The 19,968-nt window shown below is 32.1% G+C and overlaps 2 protein-coding genes and 1 long non-coding RNA gene across 7 annotated transcripts; 1 reads left to right on the top strand and 2 right to left on the bottom strand.

Moving 5' to 3' along the window:
- Positions 1 to 6,227: 6,227 nt before the first annotated feature.
- On the bottom strand, positions 6,228 to 12,054 carry LOC111018473 (monothiol glutaredoxin-S11). 4 transcript variants are annotated; one of them, XM_088117510.1, is made up of 5 exons: positions 11,779 to 12,054; positions 11,632 to 11,652; positions 11,408 to 11,519; positions 7,374 to 7,905; positions 6,228 to 6,742 (listed from the first exon to the last, which is right to left on the bottom strand). In XM_088117510.1, the coding sequence occupies exon 5, from the start codon at positions 6,715 to 6,717 to the stop codon at positions 6,406 to 6,408; it is 312 nt and encodes a 103-aa protein (XP_087973636.1). In that variant the 5' UTR covers positions 6,718 to 6,742; positions 7,374 to 7,905; positions 11,408 to 11,519; positions 11,632 to 11,652; positions 11,779 to 12,054; the 3' UTR covers positions 6,228 to 6,405. The 4 variants fall into 4 exon arrangements, with proteins under 4 accessions (XP_087973636.1, XP_087973635.1, XP_087973634.1 ...); XM_088117509.1 differs by having other exon boundaries at positions 7,374 to 7,523; XM_088117508.1 differs by lacking the exon at positions 11,632 to 11,652.
- On the bottom strand, positions 8,904 to 10,469 carry LOC111015770 (glutaredoxin-C11). The gene has a single exon (XM_022290921.2). The coding sequence runs from the start codon at positions 9,375 to 9,377 to the stop codon at positions 9,069 to 9,071; it is 309 nt and encodes a 102-aa protein (XP_022146613.2). The 5' UTR covers positions 9,378 to 10,469; the 3' UTR covers positions 8,904 to 9,068.
- A 5,710-nt stretch (positions 12,055 to 17,764) lies between the features above and the next one.
- On the top strand, positions 17,765 to 19,968 carry LOC148208877 (uncharacterized). Of its 2 annotated transcripts, none has more exons than XR_015787002.1 (2): positions 17,765 to 18,228; positions 18,967 to 19,968. It is a non-coding gene; the product is annotated as an uncharacterized LOC148208877 (long non-coding RNA). The 2 variants fall into 2 exon arrangements; XR_015787001.1 differs by having other exon boundaries at positions 18,789 to 19,968.

Raw genomic sequence — 19,968 nt, 5'->3', positions numbered from 1 at the left:
TCGAAGTCTCGCCGCGACCGGCGGCGGAACTGGCGGCTAGGGATTCAGAGAATAAGAGGAGAGCGAGAATAACTACGGAAACTAGGGATTTAATCGCAGCCATTGATTGTAGAAGCTAGAAAATCGAAGAATTGAAGATGAATGTACAAATTTTTGATGGTTCGGATTTATATATGGATTTCAGTTTCGCCGCAATTGACCGTGAGCCGGCGGCGAGGAGACTGCGTTTGAATTCTTCCCCTTTTTCGCCGTGCTTTCACTTTTCAATAAAATATGAATCTCATATTTAGGCCAAAATATTTTAGATATCGATAAAAATATCGAGAGCAAAAGTTAGAAAAATTAAAAAATCTTAAAAAAAGATATAAATTAACAGATAAACATTTTTCAATTTCTAAATGAGTTAGAAGTAATTAATATTAATATTATGTATATATTAATGATATTTTGTTGATATTTTTCATATTTTGTTGATTTCCTTCTACAATGATGTAAATGTTGATTTATCCCTCATGTCGATGTCGAATCCATGGAAACATGGATATGTCGATGGAAATGTCGACGTGTCTACGGATATTTAGAACTATGATTAGACCAAACGTGGGGTTTTTAATTAAATTAATCATACTTTTTTCTGTTTTAGTACAAAAATTGCACGTGTGGGAGATTCGAACTCATAGGATCTAAACTCATTGTTGGATGTTTAATATGTGAAAGAAAGTGAGAAAACCGTTGAGTATACAAATTTAACATCCGAAAAATTAAATTTGTGTATTAAGAATTTGATTGAGTAACAAATTCTTTATGTTTCAACTTTTGTGTCATGTAACATCAAATTTGTTAAAGTTACATATTTGTTAAAGATGAAGTTATCTTTTAAATAAGAAGTTTTTCCTTTATTTGATTAAAGTTATAATTTAAACTTTATATGTGTTTAAGTTTTTGGGAGATGTTACACATTTAGACAACTATATATAGTTGTTTCTTTCTTTCATTTTGAGACATCGAAGCATTTCTCCTTTTGAGTTCTTCCTCCTCTCTCAGGAGTTCTCTCTTCTCTTGAGTTGTTGTTCTTGTTTGTGTTGAGAGCAAATGTCTAAAAGTTCTGCCATATCCGAGTAGTTCGAGGTTGCAATTCTACTGGAGTTAGTCGTTGTATCCTGCTGAGAAGATCGTTGTAGTCTGCTAGCAACTTGTGCAGAGCGAATAATTGTCTTCAGGTCAGCGCTATTGAAGCGTGTCTCGACTATTTTGATCAAGTTTTGGTGTTCATCAAGTTGTCAAGATTTATAATTGTTTGTAGCCAGTTACATTGTAAATTGTTGCTAGTATTATTCAGTTTACATATACAATGTGTATTTACCCAACACTCATAACAACTAGTATTTAGTACCACGAATGGATTAGTAGCAAGCGCCGATTACTATTGAGCTAAACTTATGCCGACTAAAATAATCCTACATTTAAATACAAAGTATTTTTTTCCCGTACAACATAAGGTGAGAATCCGCAAATATCCTTAAAATATAATCTATTTTTATCTTTTATATGGTTTTTACGTTAAGATTTCAAAAGGAAGATAAATATAAAAGTTAGGCAGACTTTTTTTTTTTTTCCCAATTGTGAAAATAGAAACTAATTATTTAAATATATTTATTTTAAAAATATTGTGGTTTTAAATTGAGTGAGCAAAATCATCTCTTTACATGAAAGAGACAAACAAGCCATTAATTAAAGCCAACCAAAGCTATTTATATCTTTATCCAAATCACCTTTTCCAAAGTTTCCATATCTTTAGTAATATTGTTGGTAATATTATGGAAGAGATCAAAAGGAAGGATATTCGTGAATCGAAATAAAAAAAAAATCCAAAAATAATTTGATTAAATTATTTGTTAGTGTTTCTTATCCTCGATCTACAATGCAATTACTCCGAGTATCTTGTAATTTTAAGTTTTCTCATACGCCTCCAATTGTGACAATTTATTGGAACATTCTAGCCTACATCGCTCATGTTTGTGAGAGGTACGACGACCACGTAACGTTTATAGTTCAAGAAATGACTTTCTCTTCCACGTAGATAGGCTGGCTCTTCAAAAGACAACTTGTATTGCTGGATTTAAAACTAGCATAATTTTCAAAATAAAATTTAAAATAAATACATTTAAATAATTAGTTTCATTTTTACAATATTAATTACCTCTATTTTGCAGCAAATATTTTTCTTTCTATAATATTTAATTCAACAATTATATTTTAAAGCAATAATTTAAAAATTATTTGAAAGATATATTTATCTTATTTTAAAATATCTTTATTCTTTTACATGTCTTAAAGTTTCATGGAGAATTACTAAACAAAGCAATGTTTGAATTGGAGTAAAAATATATTCACATCATTTTCTTTAAAAAAAAAAATAATTTTGAGATTGAAAGTGATTGTTAGTGATTAAAGGCATTATTAGTATTGGACCACTCTGTTATTCTAAGCCCACAAAGCCACATGGAGTATTCCCTCTTCTTCTACCTTTTGAAATAAACTTTTCTCATATTCTTTTTTCTAAGAATATGCAATATTTTAATACTATCAACGTTTTCATATATCCGTAGGCTGGACGTTAATATTAGATTTTTTGTTACATTCATATAACAATTTCACACTTAATGGTATTAATATCAATCATTTTTAACTTATTTAAAAATAGTAAAATATTTATTTATTAATTTAAATATTTGTTTGAAATTTGTTTTTATAATTTTGTCTACAATTATCTGTTCGATGTTTTATCAAAATTTTCATTGACATTTCTATAAAGTTGAGACATCAATTTTCATCGATGTTGACATTTAAAACTTTGAGAGACAGAGCTAAAAATGAACTACTTCTATTTCAAATATTATGTAAAAAAATATCTCCAACAAAATTTTTCTTTCTGCAATATTTAATTCAACAATTATATTTTAAAGCAATAATTTAAAAATTATTTGAAAGATATATTTGTCTTATTTTAAAATATCTTTATTCCTTTACATGTCTTAAAGTTTCATAAAGAATTACTAAACACAAAAATATATTCACATCATTTTCTTAAAAAAAAAAAAATTGAGATTGAAAGCGATTGGTAGTGATTAAAAGCATTATTAGTATTGGACCACTTTGTTATTCTAAGCCCACAAAGCCCCATGGTATTCCCTCTTCTTCTACCCTTTGAAATAAACTTCTCGCTTATCTGTCAAACAATTTTTCTTTGACACGTGTGTTAAATTTTACATTTTCATATGTCGATAGATTCGACGTTGATATTAGAGGTAAATCAACATTTTGATAACATCACAAAAAGAATTGACAAAAAAAAATATATCATCAACAAAAATATCACTAGGTGATAATTAATATTAATATCAATAATTTTTTACTTATTTAAAAAAGTGAGATATTTATTGTTTATTTAAATATTTATTTGAAGTTTTTATTTTATATTTTTTCTAGAATTATCCATCAACATCAATATTTTATCAACATTTTCGTTGACAGTTCATAAAATTGATAAATCTACATTTCTATATTTTAAACCTTAAAACCTTGTTCATTGAGCAGTTTTTTATGTAATTTTTGAAATTCAAGTTTTTTTTTCTCTAAAAAAAAATGCTTGAATTTCAATTATTACATAAAAAAACTCCTCCCTCTAAATTTTCAAAACCAAAAGATTATACACATTTTGGAATGTAAAATTTCTCTCCTATCAGAATTTTTTCTTCGCCACTAAACATCACTTTAGTTAGAAGAAGCAAGCTTTCAGATGTTTAGAAAACGTTTTATTATGTCCCTACATCTAATTTCTAGTCAATATGATGATAATATTTTTGTTTCTTATTTCTCATTTTCTGTTTATCATTTCTCATTTCTTCCCACAAAGAAAAACATAACTACATTGATAACAGTTTCCTGTTCTTTTATCGTTTTTCATTTTTTCTGAAAAGAAACAAAAACATGTTTAATAGCCATTTCTTATTTCTCCTTATTACAATATTAATTTGTTTTTAAAAGTAACAAATTCATATAAAATTACTTTTTTAAATTAAATATTCAAAATTTGTTATATTTTATTCATTTTTTTAGTTTTGCATAATTTTGATATGTTTCTTTAAAATGAGAAATGAAAAACAAAAACAATTACCAAGCGCTTGTGTTTCTCAAAATTAAAGACGAAAAAAAAACTGAAACGTTCCAATCAAGCTCGAAGAAACTTAAATGGCTTTTAAAAAAATCTTTTCATTTCTCATTTTTAAGAAATTAAATGGTTTTTTTTAAATGGGCAGATTTGAGAATTATCCTCTATTTCTTGCTTTTCATTTTTAAGAAGTCTCACAAAATTTAACAAAGGTCACCTTCTTAAACAAAAGCCAGAAAGAGCATTAGAAAAAAAAAAAACAAACAAAACAAAAATGGTAATTAGTTTAAAATGGGGAGGTCAACTTTTTGGCTTGATATCTCAAAAACACTTTTCATGAGTCAATCAAAGCTTAGCTCAACTGATTAAGGTATATATATTCGATTAAAAAGTCACGTGTTCGAACCCATGTCGTACTAAAAAAAAAAAAACTTTTCATTCCTTTTACCTATCCCACAATTTGATCACAAGCCAATTATTCCCCAAGCCCTTTTTTTCTTATGCACAAGGAAAAATCTATTCATATTCACAAACATGAAAGAAAGAATAACCTTTTTTGCTAAAAGAAACCAACCATAGGCTTAATCCAATGCAAAAAGTGGAGGTTCCATTATTTTGAATATCAAAAAAAAGAATAGAAGAAACATATCATCCATAAAACATACCAAAACAAGAATAACTCCTCAACATAATAATCCAAATATGTTCTTACTAGATTTAAAAATAAATTCCAAACAAGTCATGTATTTATGTATTTCCTCTTTCCTTTCGATTTATTTTAATCCTCAAACAACAGCTTGGTCTAGAAATTCAATAGTTCAAACTATAATTGAGATTAGGTTTTTTCCCTAGTTATAATAACTCAATTGGTCAAGGCTATATTTTCTTCTCTATGGGTCGGAGGTCCGAATCTACTCACACCCTATTGAACCAAAAAAACAAAAAAATCTAATGCATGTTCTCAGATAGGATTTTGTCCAAAATGCTTTTCGTGCTATCAAATATTTTTGGTTTCTTTCCATCTCCAAAATCAGCCAAATTTACTATATCAACTAGAACAATTGATTTCTAAAATCCACTTCTATTATCAGAAAAGCTCATGCAAAACATCAAAAAGTTTTTCAATAACCTTTGGTCCACAGCAAAGGTATCATAAGTTTATTTGATATAAACTTATGATTTACTGCAAGAGAAAAACTTCCAAGAACTGAGTTGAGCAATATTCTTTCAAAAAAGTAAAAGTACCTGTATACGGGTATCGCAGAGATGCTCGATCGATCATCACAAACTATATATGGCATTAGCATCAAAAGTATGAAGCTTGGATTTAGCTGAGCCTGCATAAAATCTATACTAATGATACCGACTGCTGAAGGGAGGATTATCACAGACATAAGCAGAAGGAAAATCAAAAGGGAATAAATATCAAAAGGAATGGAATGTGATGCCTATCTTCATATGAGAGAAAGTTTGAAGAATCCCAGCCCCACATGCAGGAAAAGTTGAGCATTTCTTCTCTCTTCAACTTTTCCAATAGCATGTGGAGGACTGCTATGGAGAATTCAACAGCAGATGATTTCAAAATAACATTTCTTTTATGTTAAATTATATTTCAGATTAATTTGCATTTGCTCCTGATCAATATTCTTGAAAACTACCAAGACTCGGCAAGTAGTCCAACTGGTTCTTTGACCAGAGAATATAGTATCTGATTAATGGAGCATTCTAATTTTATGAATACGATTAATGCGAGTAGAGTTGTCGGGCACTCGGATACTCATACCAAGTCAAAATCTCTAAAGTATTGAAAGTATAATCACAAGTATGTTGTACCTGGGGTCGACTATGCTTCAATACTTGCAGACAGAATTTCCAGCTACTTTAGTCCTCAAAGAGTCTGATAAGGAAGGATTAGTCAGAAAATCAAGGCTGTTACTCCGCATAATATTCACACTTAGGTTTTGGTTTCAGTCTTAAGATTTAAAAGCGGGGAGGGGGAGAGATCGAATGCAACTTAGTCGCATGTTCAGAGCCCTAGGCACCAACTGGCAAAATATAAACACAATAAAATAGGAGCCAACTTCATTAACAATGAAAAGCGCATTACAAATACTACACAGCTAAATAATTGCTACATAATTCTCGACACATACAACACGACATAAATTATTGCATTAATAAGCTTGAGCCAACTTATTACTGTTTTTTCTTCTCCAACAGAATAGTGAATGGATTTAGTATTTATTCAAGGCATGACTTTGCACCAGCATTTTGGTCAGATCACCACTAAGGTGGTGCGACATGATCTCATTCGTGGATCCGACCAGCTTTCCACCGATGAAGACGGCTGGTACTGGTGCATTGCATCCCAACTTTACGAGCGCTTTCTCTATTTCCCTGCAGTCAGGGTCTTGGTCAATCTCATAAACAAAAGGATTGACTCCAAGTTCCCCAAATAGAATGTTAACTGCATATGATAGGCAGCACGAGCTCTTGCTGAATATGACCACACTCCTCTCTGCAGCGAACCTTTTAACCTTATCCATGCCTTCTTAATATAATAGAGTTTTCCTTGCAGATGATATGAAGCAAAGAAACAAAAGTACACTTGATATATATAAGGTTTTTTTTCAAGTTTGTTTAAAACCTTATAACCTTTTTGGACCAAATTTATTCAAATTTGGTCCAAACGGTTATATAGGCTTTAAATATTAAGAAGGAAAAGTGTGCAAGAGAAAACAAATATCGAAGCTTGTTGTTATATGAGTTTGAGCTCTCTCATGCAAGACTATTTATAGAGACAACATAAGGAAGATTGCCTTCTTTATAAAAAAAAAAGAACGTTCAAAAGAGCTTGTGCTTTAGTTAGATGCTCAAATTAATAAAAGTTTTTAACTTTTTAAAATGAGGACTACTGTTTCCAACAGGCTGGACAAGTTGACAGGTCTTCTAATTTAGAGGATACGACTATTATATTGTGATGCTATATGAATCATTAACCATTTGATTTGTAGATTATGAGTTAATCATACTTGTATTAGTAACACAATCAAGTGGTGATATTGATCCTATCAATCTTTTTCTGACGTGTAAAAACAATAACCGTGTCTTCTACTTTGCAGAGTTTGTGGAAATGAGAATATAACTATTAAGAGACAATAAAACAAAAGCAAAAAATTCTGTAATGACAGTCAATATATACCAGATTCTTGCAATCGCCTTCTTTGAATCCTTACACAGAAAGACTTCAGTGGCTGTAATTCTTTGTATTCTGTCCACCAACTTGTATGATTCCTTCTTGTATGTGGAGCTTGCTTAGCTTCATTAATCTAACAGAGTGATGTTCCACAGCCTGGTGATCACACATATATACAAAATTGAATAAGGTTAAACTTTCCCCCTTTATTCAATTGATAGAGTCCCCCTCTTCAAAATTTTAGCTTCATAAAGACCTTACCACCGTAATGCCGCCATAATTTCTAGGATATAACTAAGCCCATGATTGTTAACACAACAGAATATATCCTGTTCTTTGGTGCAATACGCACTCTGTTTATACTTTAGATTAAGCTCACATGCTCGCCACTTTACCTATATGCTAAGGGATGTATGTATATAAAATAAAGCATAATCCAATCCAGTTATTGAATTTGCTTCTCCAGAGTTGGTCTTGACTCAAAATGTACGAAAAAGTTCATGGCAGGCATAAAAGTTGTAGTATCACCTAGTTGTCCCTGCACAAGTGAAGGATCTAACTAACTAGATCTGAAATGTTACGAATTGATTGATCAAATTAATCCCATAAATAGTTTAACCAGCAAAATTAATTCTCAAAACTAGAGGATTAGGGATCTGATGCTCGATTTGGAAATCCAGAAACAATTCCGGCATGTATTTCATAGACATAAGATCTAATTTTTTTTATATGAAATTTATAACAAATGCATTCCAAAAAGAGGACAACAAACAGCCTAAGAGCCAAGGTGGAGGTCATCTCCCAAAAAGTAACTAAAGCAAGGCCTTCCAAACATACAAAATCATAAAGAGATTATAATTTAAAAAAAAAAAAATCTTATAGTTCAAACACCACCAGAAAGATATGTGTTGTACATTATTCCACAAAAAATCTTCCGTAGACAAAGAATCTTGAAAAACTCCATCGTTTCTTTCTTTCCCTAACTGCCATGAGATAGCTCTAAAAACGCAATTCCACAGCACATTCGTTTTTCACCTGGTGATTATGTATGTGCATGTATTTATCAACAGGCCTTGCCTAATAATTAAACAATGATGTGCATAAGCAGCTTCAGTCTGGCAGCAGTATGAAGATCATGAAATGCACAACAATCAACAAGTACATATTATTGCCCATGATAACTCCAAACAGAAGAAAATTCAATTTGCAAAAAGAGATTTTCAATTGCAAGTGCATAATTCCTCGTTGATGCATCTTCATATTTTAAATCAATGGTAGACTTGAAACCAAAAACTACCAGTTTTATACACAGAAACCTCTCATGTGCTGATGTCATATCTTATTATTCATTTTTTAGGACAAAATTAATAAATAATTTATTCTACTTCGGTAGATAAAGGCTAATCTTACATATCAGACAGTGTGGTAGGTTTATTGGAGTCCACATCTAATGTTTAATTGTTATTTCTATTTTCTTTGTAATGCACAAAACTGGAAGCAATATTGAATTCTAGGAAACTTATCCTAGCATTTAGATGTCTCAGGTAAGCATGGCTTCATATTATACAGTTCAGCAAGTAAACTCCATAACTATTAGAGTCTTCTTACAACATTTTGTACGAGCCTTTTCAACCTAGTAAAGGCAGGGAAAAAAAAAAAAAGAAACAAAGAAAGAGCCATCAGGTTTTGCTTTTTGTAGCATTACAACCAGATGGCCTTCGCATCTATCAACATTTGTTTCAGGTCCCCATTAACATGGAGAGAAATAACATCTTTTGATGTACCTATAAACTTTCCTCCTATGAACACAGCTGGAACAGAAGGGTTGCACCCTAGACCTCTAAGAGCCCAATCAATTTCTCGCCCATTTGCTTCATGGTCAAGCTCATGAATTGCAGGGCTCGCACCAAGCTCATAAAAAAGTGTCTGGACGCTATGACATATGTAGCATGAGCTCTTGGAAAAAATCACTACTGCTTTCTGTGATGCCAAGTTTCTCAATGTATCCATTAAATTCAATCACTCTTCTACCTTCCAAAAGATTTTATAACCAAATATTCAAAGATAAATGAAATGGCTATAGTTATACTAACAAAAGATGGAGGGGGAAAACGCCAAAGGCTTTTAGAGGATCGGAAAACAAGAAGCTGAAAGAACAAGGTAAGCTTGTACGTTTGCTTAAGCTTGGATATGGTGACTTTGCATAAATGAATGTATTTATAAAGGCTGGTGAAGGGGTGGTGGATTGAATTGTTTAATCAAAACAATTTGGAAGACACAAGTAAATGGATAGAAAAGTGCAAGTTCCTTCAGATAGTTGTTTGGATAAGGAAAACGGCCCTTATCGATGATTTGCTTGATAGTGACCCTCCTTTTCACAACAAAGTTGCATATGGCATCACTTAACGTGGAATGGTAATGGTAAATCTAAAGACACGTCCTTCAATCTATGTAAAACCATATTATGGTTGGAATAAGATCCATCACACAAAAAATATTACCAGAAAGCACTTTTATTTGGCCAATCGGGGTGATAGCATCAGCCATTAAGAATATCAATAATATCATAACTAGCAGTAATGAAATCTTGAGCATAAGGCATGGAAATATAACTCCATTTATTATAAGGTGCGTGAAAGTATCAAATAAAAATTTTATACAATCATCATAGATCGAGTCTCAAAGCCTTTGAAATAAGAGAATTTTGTCATCCTAATTTAAAAACAATGTCAACCCTGATTCATCATACTCGAAAGAAGTAGGAAAATAAGAAATCATTGAGGAGGTGCATTAATTCGTATTGGACATGGCAGCAACTTGCATAAGGCAGTGAAATATAAGTCTGCAGCTTATGTGGAGATTGATTAGAGTTTAGCCTATTCATTTCCACCTTTGTATTCATTGGTCCCAATTAAACATATGGATCAGAACAACTTAGTAGGACATCAACAATCTCCGCCCCTTCCAGGAGGGAAAGGAAAATGTGAAAACAAAAACTGAAATGAAGAAACTCGGACAGATTCTTACATATCTCTATCAAACTAACTTTATAGACATTAAGATGTTTATTTCGAGTAAAATATGAAAGATAAAATGCATGATGCTCACTGGTATATTAAAAGCAAGGGTCACCATTTCCATTGATTCTCCTTCATTAAGATTCTGCTGCAACCTTTTCTTGTCATGAATTGAGGATAAGGCCAGCATTTCAACTAACCCCTACACCCACCTCTCATGCCCTCTTGATTTCACCTATGGAATCTTAGATATTAATGCATCTTCATCTTTGTTCTACATGATCTTAAATGCATGAACATTCCAAGTTGAGAATATTCTTGTGATCATTTAAAATATGGCATTCATAAATGCCACTCGGCTCAAAGTAACCATTAGTCAAGTAATAAATAACATTAACTTCCAATCTTTCTCTCATTGGACTAAATTTTTACACTTAGCATTTGAACAAATCTCCGACATATATCCTATGTAAGGGTAACATACATACATACATATATATATATATATATATATATATATTTTTTTTTTTTTAAATAAGGTATATTAAGTATCTCTACGTAAAGGATGGACTTTCAATTTTGCAACCATCAACTACAGAGAGAGACCGGCTGTAAGAATAGAATAGTTTTTTTCAGTAACAAAATGTCCAAATTATAGAGTGTGACCTGAAAAGCAAATTCTAATAATTAATCATTCTGGTCTATCATTATCAAACCATCGTCACACCTAAAAGCTTAAAAATTAAGCTAAGGTAAAATTTAATAATTTAATATATTCTCAAACACAGAAGGAAAATCTAATTATTTAATAGATTCTCAACCCTACTCAAATATGAGACTGACATTAGCTCATCGATTCATGAGACAGTCAATTAACAATATGAAATCAGGAGTAAATAACATTCCAGAAATTCAATCTGAAGCTAAATTATCAATACTGAAACCTAAATTTCGAACCCATCGTATATTTAATCATTTAATATATTTCTCAAAATTAATCTTCGAAGTCAGTGAACAACATACATTGCTGGCAGTTAATTGCGTTGAAGCCACTGATGATGTGATAAAACCCCCACAAAACATATCGCACATACTAATCTGGATGCGTCACGCACAGACTGCGCATATCCTCATCCTGATACAAGGAATAATGTAAAGCTAGATAAGTCAGCTTCAAACTGTTACGCTAATGTGGACGAGGGAATGTCAACGAGTGAAGGAGACGGATTGGGATGCAAAACGTGAACCTCAAGATTAAAGAGCCGTGTCTAAGAAGTCACCGTCAAATTCAGCAAATCCGCCATCAACGCAATTGAAAATTTGAGGATATAAGTTTCAAGCTACGTCAAATAACGAAGAAAATTCATAAAAACGGAGCAGAGATTTCAACTTACGGATTGATATGACGCGGAACCTTCTTCGTGCTTGATCATGATATCATTCGTTGTGGAGAGTGATTCCATTTGAATTATATATGTGTAAAATTGAGTGATCGAGAGGGCGAAATAATCGAATAGCTTCCATTTAACAAGATGCTGCGGCGTTGTCTTTTCATGCCCCAATTTTCTCAATCTCTTTCACCGCCTTGTTCTCTCTGTTCATCAGAATTTTAGAGTCTGATCATACGGGAAGAAAAGGAAAAAAAACAGAAAAAAAGAAGAAGTGATTTATGATTATGCAAGCCGTTTTCTTTTTTTGTTTCTTTTTTGGAAGAAACAGATGAAACTGATTTGATAGATTTGAATATATTTGTCGGTATCAATTCTTTTTCATATTATTGTTTTTTTTAATATACGTACCTGTTCAACCTTTTAATCATACAACTATTCGTTATCGAAAATAATTTGATGTTAGAGTTATAACTCAATAATAAGATATCTACTAATTCTTCTCATTTATTTGATGTTAAAGTCTGAATATTTAAATCCCCGTCTTATATTTGTTATACTTGTTTGATCAAGAATCTGATCAGGTCTCCAAGCTTCAATTCAGCAGAGGTGAATTGGATAGCAAAATTCCGAATGCCATGCAGAGGACCTGCAAAACAGAGTAGAAACTTCGATGTTAAAGTTAGAGAGTACTCAAGTCAATTCGAGAGAGAATTGGTCTGATTGCGTACCTCGAAATGAAGCGAAGTGGTCTTGTTTATAGGTCGGGGGTCCAACAGGATTCTCGACAGGATCTCAACGACTCTTTAAGGTTGTCATAGAGCACGCAGGCTGTCGCGGGGTATGTCGGATGTTTGGCTGAGCCGAGGCAACCAATGTTTGATATTGGATCAGCTTGGCGTGCGTGGTGGCTCGACTCGGTATGAGGCTTTGTAACAAGACAGGTAACACATAAGCCCGTTGCTCCAACCGCCTTTTACCACGTGTAAAATGACCTCCAACAATACTAAAAAGTTTATTAAAATTCATTAATTTTGGATAAAATTAAATTTAAATGATAGAGAGGATCGAGGAGGATTTAATTATTATATGAAAACTCACAAATTTCATTAACAAGAATCAATTTTATTATTGAACTCTTCAAACAAAAATCTATTCAATTTTTTTTTTTAATAAATCATAATGTAAAACTTGCAATGTTGGTTCAATTTTAAAGTAAATATTGTAATATATATCAAAGTTTGGTACAATTTACCAAAATTGAAAGTTTATGATAAAAGTTGACCTACCTTGTCGATAAAAAATTAATTTATTATTTCTAAATTTATGAACCTGGGATAAATATTTATTCAAACCTATGACAATATACTAAGCATAACTCTTTTAACCATTAATCAATACTATTAATGTATACTTGAGACTAGATCGTGGATATAGATTTTTTTTATTAATTGGTATGATATTTAAAATAGTTTCGTTTGTTGAATTTGATTTATATTGTTTTGAGTCGATTTGTTCAATTTGAATTTTGTAAAAAATATTTGTTTAAATTGATCTAGTTACATCCTAATAAATAAGTTGATATATTTGTAAAATCAAAATTAAAAGTATTTTATATTAGTTGAGGAATACATCATATAAAATTCAACTAATAAAAACGTCTGACATAAAAATATACTAACCAAATTAAAAAATAATAATGATAAATAAACTATAGTTATGGAGACATATTTATATTTAGCAGAGTAAAAGATACTCATATTTTGTGAGGTAATATTCAAAAAAAAAAAAAAGGTAGTAGGGTAATTTAGAATTGTTTTAGACATATTTATCATTTATATAATTTTTAATTTTCAATCTACCTCGCTAATTGTATTTTAATTAAAATAATATTCATGTTGTTTTATTAAGAAGAATTACGTTAAATTAAAAAGTATTCTTAAAATCTCAATTAATTTTAAAAAAACGTATACTTTGTTTGTAAAATTGTTTAAAGATTTTTTTATTTTATTTTAAAACTAAACATAAGATCATTTTTTTTTTACCAAAGTTGAGCAGTAATTGACATATGTGAAGGGTCCGTTTGATAATTATTTATGTTTTTGACCATTTTTGTTTTTTTTAAGCAGAAAACCAACACATGTTTGGTAACCATTTTTAGTTTTCTGTTTTTAAAAAGTTCGAAAATTGAAAATACATATTAAAGAGAGAAAATTTCATGTGAAGTAGAGACGAAAATGGTGTGGGTGCGAGTGAAGATGCCCTATATTTTCAAATATGAATAAATTTTTCATATTTTGTATAAATATATAGCTATTATATGTAGCTAGTATTAGTTAGAAATTTTGATATTTTGATATTTGTTATAATTGTTTGTTGTCCTCATCAGTCAAATCAAATAAAAGGGATCATTTCTCAGGGAAGAACAAATCAAGGAATTTAATTATATCCCTTCTAAGATCGTTCAATTTTTTTTGGTATTTTGTAGGGGTAAACGATACAGAGATACATTAGAGAATATATTTTATAAAAATAAAAAGAAAATTATACCTCCCCATTCTCGTGCTCAGAAAATTTTTAATCCCCGTCTTCACCTCATTCTTCGATCCGAGAGATGTTCTCGGGGAAAATTATTGGTTTTATAATTGTTTTTAATTTAATTATTTTAAGAATTAAAAAATATAAAAAAGTGTAATAAATATATATTAATTATTTAAAAATCGAATTGAGGATGGGGTCGAGACATGCATTTCCTATTTTTTGGGCCCGACCTACGGAAATTTTTGTCATCCTAGAGATATGAAAATACAAGTTTAGAGATATAAATAAACCTTTGGAACATAAATTTTAGAGAGATAAATAAAAAGATTTTAAAAAAATTAGTGAGAAAAGTTCATGAGAAAAATTTTAGAGAAAAAAAAAGTAAAGTCGAGAGGAAAAGATATGTTAAAAAAATTACAATGGAAAAACATTCAGAGATAAAAACAAGATTCAAATAAATAAATACATATATAAATTTTATGTGAAAAAATAGATTAGGAAAGAAAAGTTGTAAAAGACGAAATTTGAGAGAACAAAAGTTTGAAAAAATATTAATTTTTTAGAGGGAGAAATGAAACTGATATATTAAAAAAAATCCGATTTAGAGAGAGAAAAATAAATTTTGTAAAGAGAAATTTAGAAAAAGTAAATTTTAGAGTGATAAAGAAATTTGTTAAGGATAAATATGAGAAATAAAAAAAATTGAGTATTAGAATAAAAAATCAGATTTTGAAAAACCGAAATCGGTTTTTGAAAACTTTTTTTTTTGAAATTTATATAGAATTTCAAAATGGTTTTTAAAAAACAAAAAACAAATTGAATGAGTTATCAAACAACTATGTTTTTAAAAAACTAAAAACTAAAAACTAAAAACGAAATGGTTATCAAACAGAACCTAAGAGATTGTAAGTTCGATTCCTAGTTGTTGTACTAAAAAAACATAACATCATTTTGTATGAAGTCACATCTATTAATGATATGAATCTCTAACATATTCAAATCAAATACAAGTCAACTTAAGCATCATTCAAGACAAAAACATCAATTATGGATTTCATGTTCATGCTACATTAGATGATGCTTCGTTTAATCCTTTATGGTTACAAAAATCTTGGATCGCTGATTTAGTCTTTAATTTTCGGATTTATGGTGTATTTTTAAGTATTTTAAGTTTTAAGACTTTTCATTTACTTTTTAGGTTACAATAGTTTTTGGTCGTTTATGGCATTGATGAACTTAAGTTTTCCAACTCTTCACATGCCCGTATGTTACTTTTAAGAACTATTTTGAAGGTTATATATAGCCATGTATGTCAGCTTTGAGAACATAGAATATAGATTTGAAGATGTAATGAAATGAGCCTTTGAGTCTTCCTTTTAGCCAAGAGCTAATGTACTTTGCAATCTAATGATAACTTGTATGTTTAGGATCATTCAAGTGAGACTTGATCTATCTTGCTTGTGGAGTGATTCAGATCTCAAACAAAGAACACGTTTTCTTACCTTGAGATATTTGATCATCAAGGTAATCTGATTTTTACTTTCCTTGGGTTGATTCCTTAATCGGTTTCATGGTTTTTGGGATTGAGTTCTATGGATCTTATTGGTTAGCAAGGTTATTAGATCCAATTCTCAAGGGTTTCTTAACAATTAAAATATATCATACATAAACTAAAGCGAGCATAGTATAGCGGTAATTGGCGTTCGATCCCGCATCTCCACACGTTGTACTAAAAAACTTACCAAAACTCAATTCAAAAGGTTAAAATGCAACTCTATGCAAATCTTTTTTTTTTTTTTTTTTACTTCAACATTATAGTATTTGAACTTCAGATTTTTAGTCTATCATATGTGGCAATTAGCAAATGTAAACTTATCCTAATTTCATATGCTATAATAGCAACTTGTGGCCTCAATACCTTTTTTTCTCTTTTCTTCAAGAAAGCCTCGATGATTCAATTTTAATGGAATAATGACTTTGAACCTTCCAAAAAAAACTTATTTATTTTGTGAAAAACAGAAGTAATATACATTTTCTTTACCTATAGTATAAATTATAAAAGATAAAAATAAATTGTTGGAGTGACTAGAAAGGCTATACCTCATTGTACGACCCATACATCAAACACGACCATGTCGGTCGCGTCCTCTCTAAAAGATCGCACATCTTGTGTAGCCTATACTACAAGCGTCGCCATGGTGGTCACACTCCCACTTAGAGGGCCGCACCTTTCGACCCACATCACCAGCGCATGCGATACACTTTACGTGCCCCCAACGTGGCATACACGCTACCGCAGCCCATCAGTCCAATCCTTGCGCACCAAGCGTGGCACCCACGCTATAACTGCATTTCATCGGCCCATCATTTGTGCACCTAGTGTGGCACACATGCCACCACCATGGCCCATTGGCCCACCACTCACTTGCCAAGCATGGCACACACACGCCACCACCATGGCCGAACATCTCTTCTCCACTCATATGCCCTCCACAGCCGTACAACCCTTCTTCATGCAAAGGGAGTGCGACCCATGCGGCCAAGCTGCCCCTTCTAAATGCAAGGGAGCGCAGCTTTCGTGGCCACGCAACCCTTATCCGCACCAAGTGAGCATGGCCCATGCGACTGTGCCCCTTTGTGCCCACCACAGCCACCACTCCGATTACTTGGAGGGAAAGAATCCTCTTTCCCATAAGCCTATAACTATAAAGACCCCAATCCAATTGAGGTACAACCACATTAGCTCATATTTTCTTCGTGCACATCATCTTTGGTCAAGCCATATGAGTCAAGATTTCGTCTTTCCCCAATTCACAACCCATCGGGTCAAATCTGGACCACCCAGATCTATTTGCACGAGGAAAATAATATGGTTTGAAAATTAAATTTAAATTTTTACAAAGTGTGCCAACTTTGAGCAGGAACGAACGTTCAACTCGAAGAGTTTAGATATCTTATTCAAATAACTATGCTCGTATTGAAAAATGGTATGAATTGGTTTTTTTTTTGTCTAAATGGTCTCTTTGATTAAGTATAATGTTTGTTGTGGTGGTAGTTTTTATTTATTTTAGTTTTGTACTTTAAATAAAAATGTGAATTTTAGTGTTTTTTTTGTCATTAAGTATTTTTAAAATATTCATTTTGATTTATGTATTTGTTGAAAGTGACTATTTTATTATATATTTACAAATTTTTAACACAAGATTTATATACCATGGAAGTTCTTACTACAAATTTATGAAATTGAAATTTATTGAGCGAATCCATATGCTAAAATTTTAGTCGAAAAAATGAGATAAAAATAAAAATGAAGGGACAAAAAAGATAAATTTCAACCGATATCTAAAAAATATATAGACTAAAGTAAATAAAAATTAAAAACATGTGAATTGTATAAAACATTTTAAAAGCATCAAAATAAACCAAAGTCAGAACTAATCTTCCACTTTAATATAAAAGTTCGCGAATTTCTAGAACAAAAAGCCCAAGAAACTTTGTACCGACCCGACAGAAACGGGTCGGGATATTAATGCATAACCCGGTCGGACCAAACAGAATCGATAAACTAGTCGCCCGACCGAACCCGAATCAAACCGAACCGAACCATCAGCAATCAGTGGTATTTTCGTAATATCCTGGAACTGTAGGCCCCTCTATGTAACAATTACGCCCCGTTCCACTTAAGAGACGATAGTCGTGGTGCGTCTCCCTGCCATGCTCTAGCTCTATCAGTTCTAGTTCCTCTTCGATTTCCTTCATTTTTCTGATCGGTTTGCCTGCTGCTGTTCTCGCTAGTCCTAGTTGTTGCTGCATTGCTCTTTGTATTCGATTTCGATGGTAAATTGTTGGCATAGAAAGAAGGAAGCTTCGTGTGGGTCGTTTGTTAAGTTCATCTTGCAGAAGGTAGTTGCTGAGGTAAAGTTTGGCTTCTAAACCCAAAAATATTTGAGTTGTGTTCATCCCCGCCATCTCTATCTCAAAACGTAATGAAATTTGTTTTTGTGGTGATAATTGCATTTGAATTTTCTGCACTGAGTTTCGCCTCTAGTATTTGAAGTTGGTTGTGATTGTGGTTGTGGTTGTAGTTTTACAGCCTGAAAAAAAAAAGGTATGAGAAGTCATTATTTAGATCATGATGCTACTGGTATGAGACATTAAATTGCTTGTTGATTTAATCTATGAATTGTTAATCTAAGGGTATTTGTAAAGTTCTTATGAATTTGAATGGATAAATATTTTCACATGCATATCTGGAGACAAATAGCTGACCGTACATTAGTTATCGAAGAAACTCGGAGGATTTCACTAAGCCAACCTATAGTGGTTAATATTTTCAAAATAGATTGTAGATTAGCTTTTATGAAATTCCATTCTTGACAGAATTGGTAAATCAACAATGATTCATTTTGATCTCTCTACCATAACAATTTATCTGTCTAAAAATTCCTGCATTTCATGTTTCATTTACTTTGCAGGGGAGTTCCATCTCTCTGCTTCCGTTTAGGACCTTATGTGATATGATTCAGAAATGCCTGAACCTTCCTCCCTTTTGTTTGTCACTCAAAGGATGTGTTTAAGATCAATCCCTTGAGATTTTTGGCCCTTTCTCTTATTGATCTTACTTTAGTCACTTTCATCTTTTTTTTTTTTTAGGAATATTATATCACAAATAATAGGGGAGGCATAGATGCTTAACCACTTGAATGAGCACATGGACTCTTTAGAAGGTTAACATTCCGAACTTGTTAGGTTCTTTTAAGATGAACTTTTTCTTGATTGATTGCCCTTCAGAGGAAGCACCGAGTCTCCATTTGACCGAGTATTGTGTAAGTAAGGATGTTGGAGCTTAAGAAGGTTTTGGTGACGGGAATAAAGAGATGATGGTAGAGGAAGATGCTACCGCTGAGATAGAGATCCCAGCACCGAGAGAAGAGTATAAAAATGTTGAACCGTCAGATGCCCCAGCGCAAAATGCAGAAGCTAGTGAAGGTCAACCAAGTGGAGAGATGGTAGATGCTCCAGCATCTTGTGCCATCAATCAAGAACAGAGCCTTACAGCCTCGGTGGATAAAGTGCACATCATTGTAGAGGAAAAGCCAGAAAACTTACCTAAAAGAAGCCACCCGACATCAAACCGACTTTAAAAGGTTCAGAAGCAAGGATGAGGAGGCCGAAAAGAGAGCTGGAAGCATCATGCAGCAAAGAGAAAAAGACAAAATCTTCCAAGACATCGGCCAAGGTACGAATCGAGCAAGCGGGAGCAACTCCAGTCACCACTTCCAAGAAAAACAAAAAGGTAAAAAAGAGAAATTTCATTTCCCCAATTGATGGGAAGAGGTATGCAGTAGCTATTTCACATGAGCATGCCCCTGCAAAGAGAGGGAAGAAGACAATAGATCCAGAGAGGAAGATCCCACGGGCGACTCGTTGGATGGGAAAGAAGGCAAAAAACATTGACATGCCTAACTCACGATTGCTCTGAAAAATGACCCCCCCCCCCCCCCCCCCCGGTTGTTGTTACTTTTTATTTTCCTTAGTCTAGTTTAGTTCAGTTTTAATTTCTGCATTTTAAATTTCTGTCTTTGCATATTTTTCTTTTTGTAGTTCAGTATGTGAGTCCCCTGAAAGTAATGATAAAAAGAAAGTTGTTAGCAA

The sequence above is a fragment of the Momordica charantia genome, assembly GCF_013281855.1.
Source record: "Momordica charantia cultivar OHB3-1 chromosome 9 unlocalized genomic scaffold, Mcharantia_2.0 BLBB01000009.1, whole genome shotgun sequence".
Taxonomy (NCBI): Eukaryota; Viridiplantae; Streptophyta; class Magnoliopsida; order Cucurbitales; family Cucurbitaceae; genus Momordica; species Momordica charantia.
The sequence above is the reverse complement of the archived record's forward strand: the minus strand, read 5'-3'. Positions and strand labels throughout refer to the sequence as shown.

Coding starts and splice junctions, on each gene's coding strand:
- LOC111018473 (XM_088117510.1), bottom strand. CDS start 6,717: ATGGATAAGGTTAAAAGGTTCGCTGCAGAGAGGAGTGTGGTCATATTC.
- LOC111015770 (XM_022290921.2), bottom strand. CDS start 9,377: ATGGATACATTGAGAAACTTGGCATCACAGAAAGCAGTAGTGATTTTT.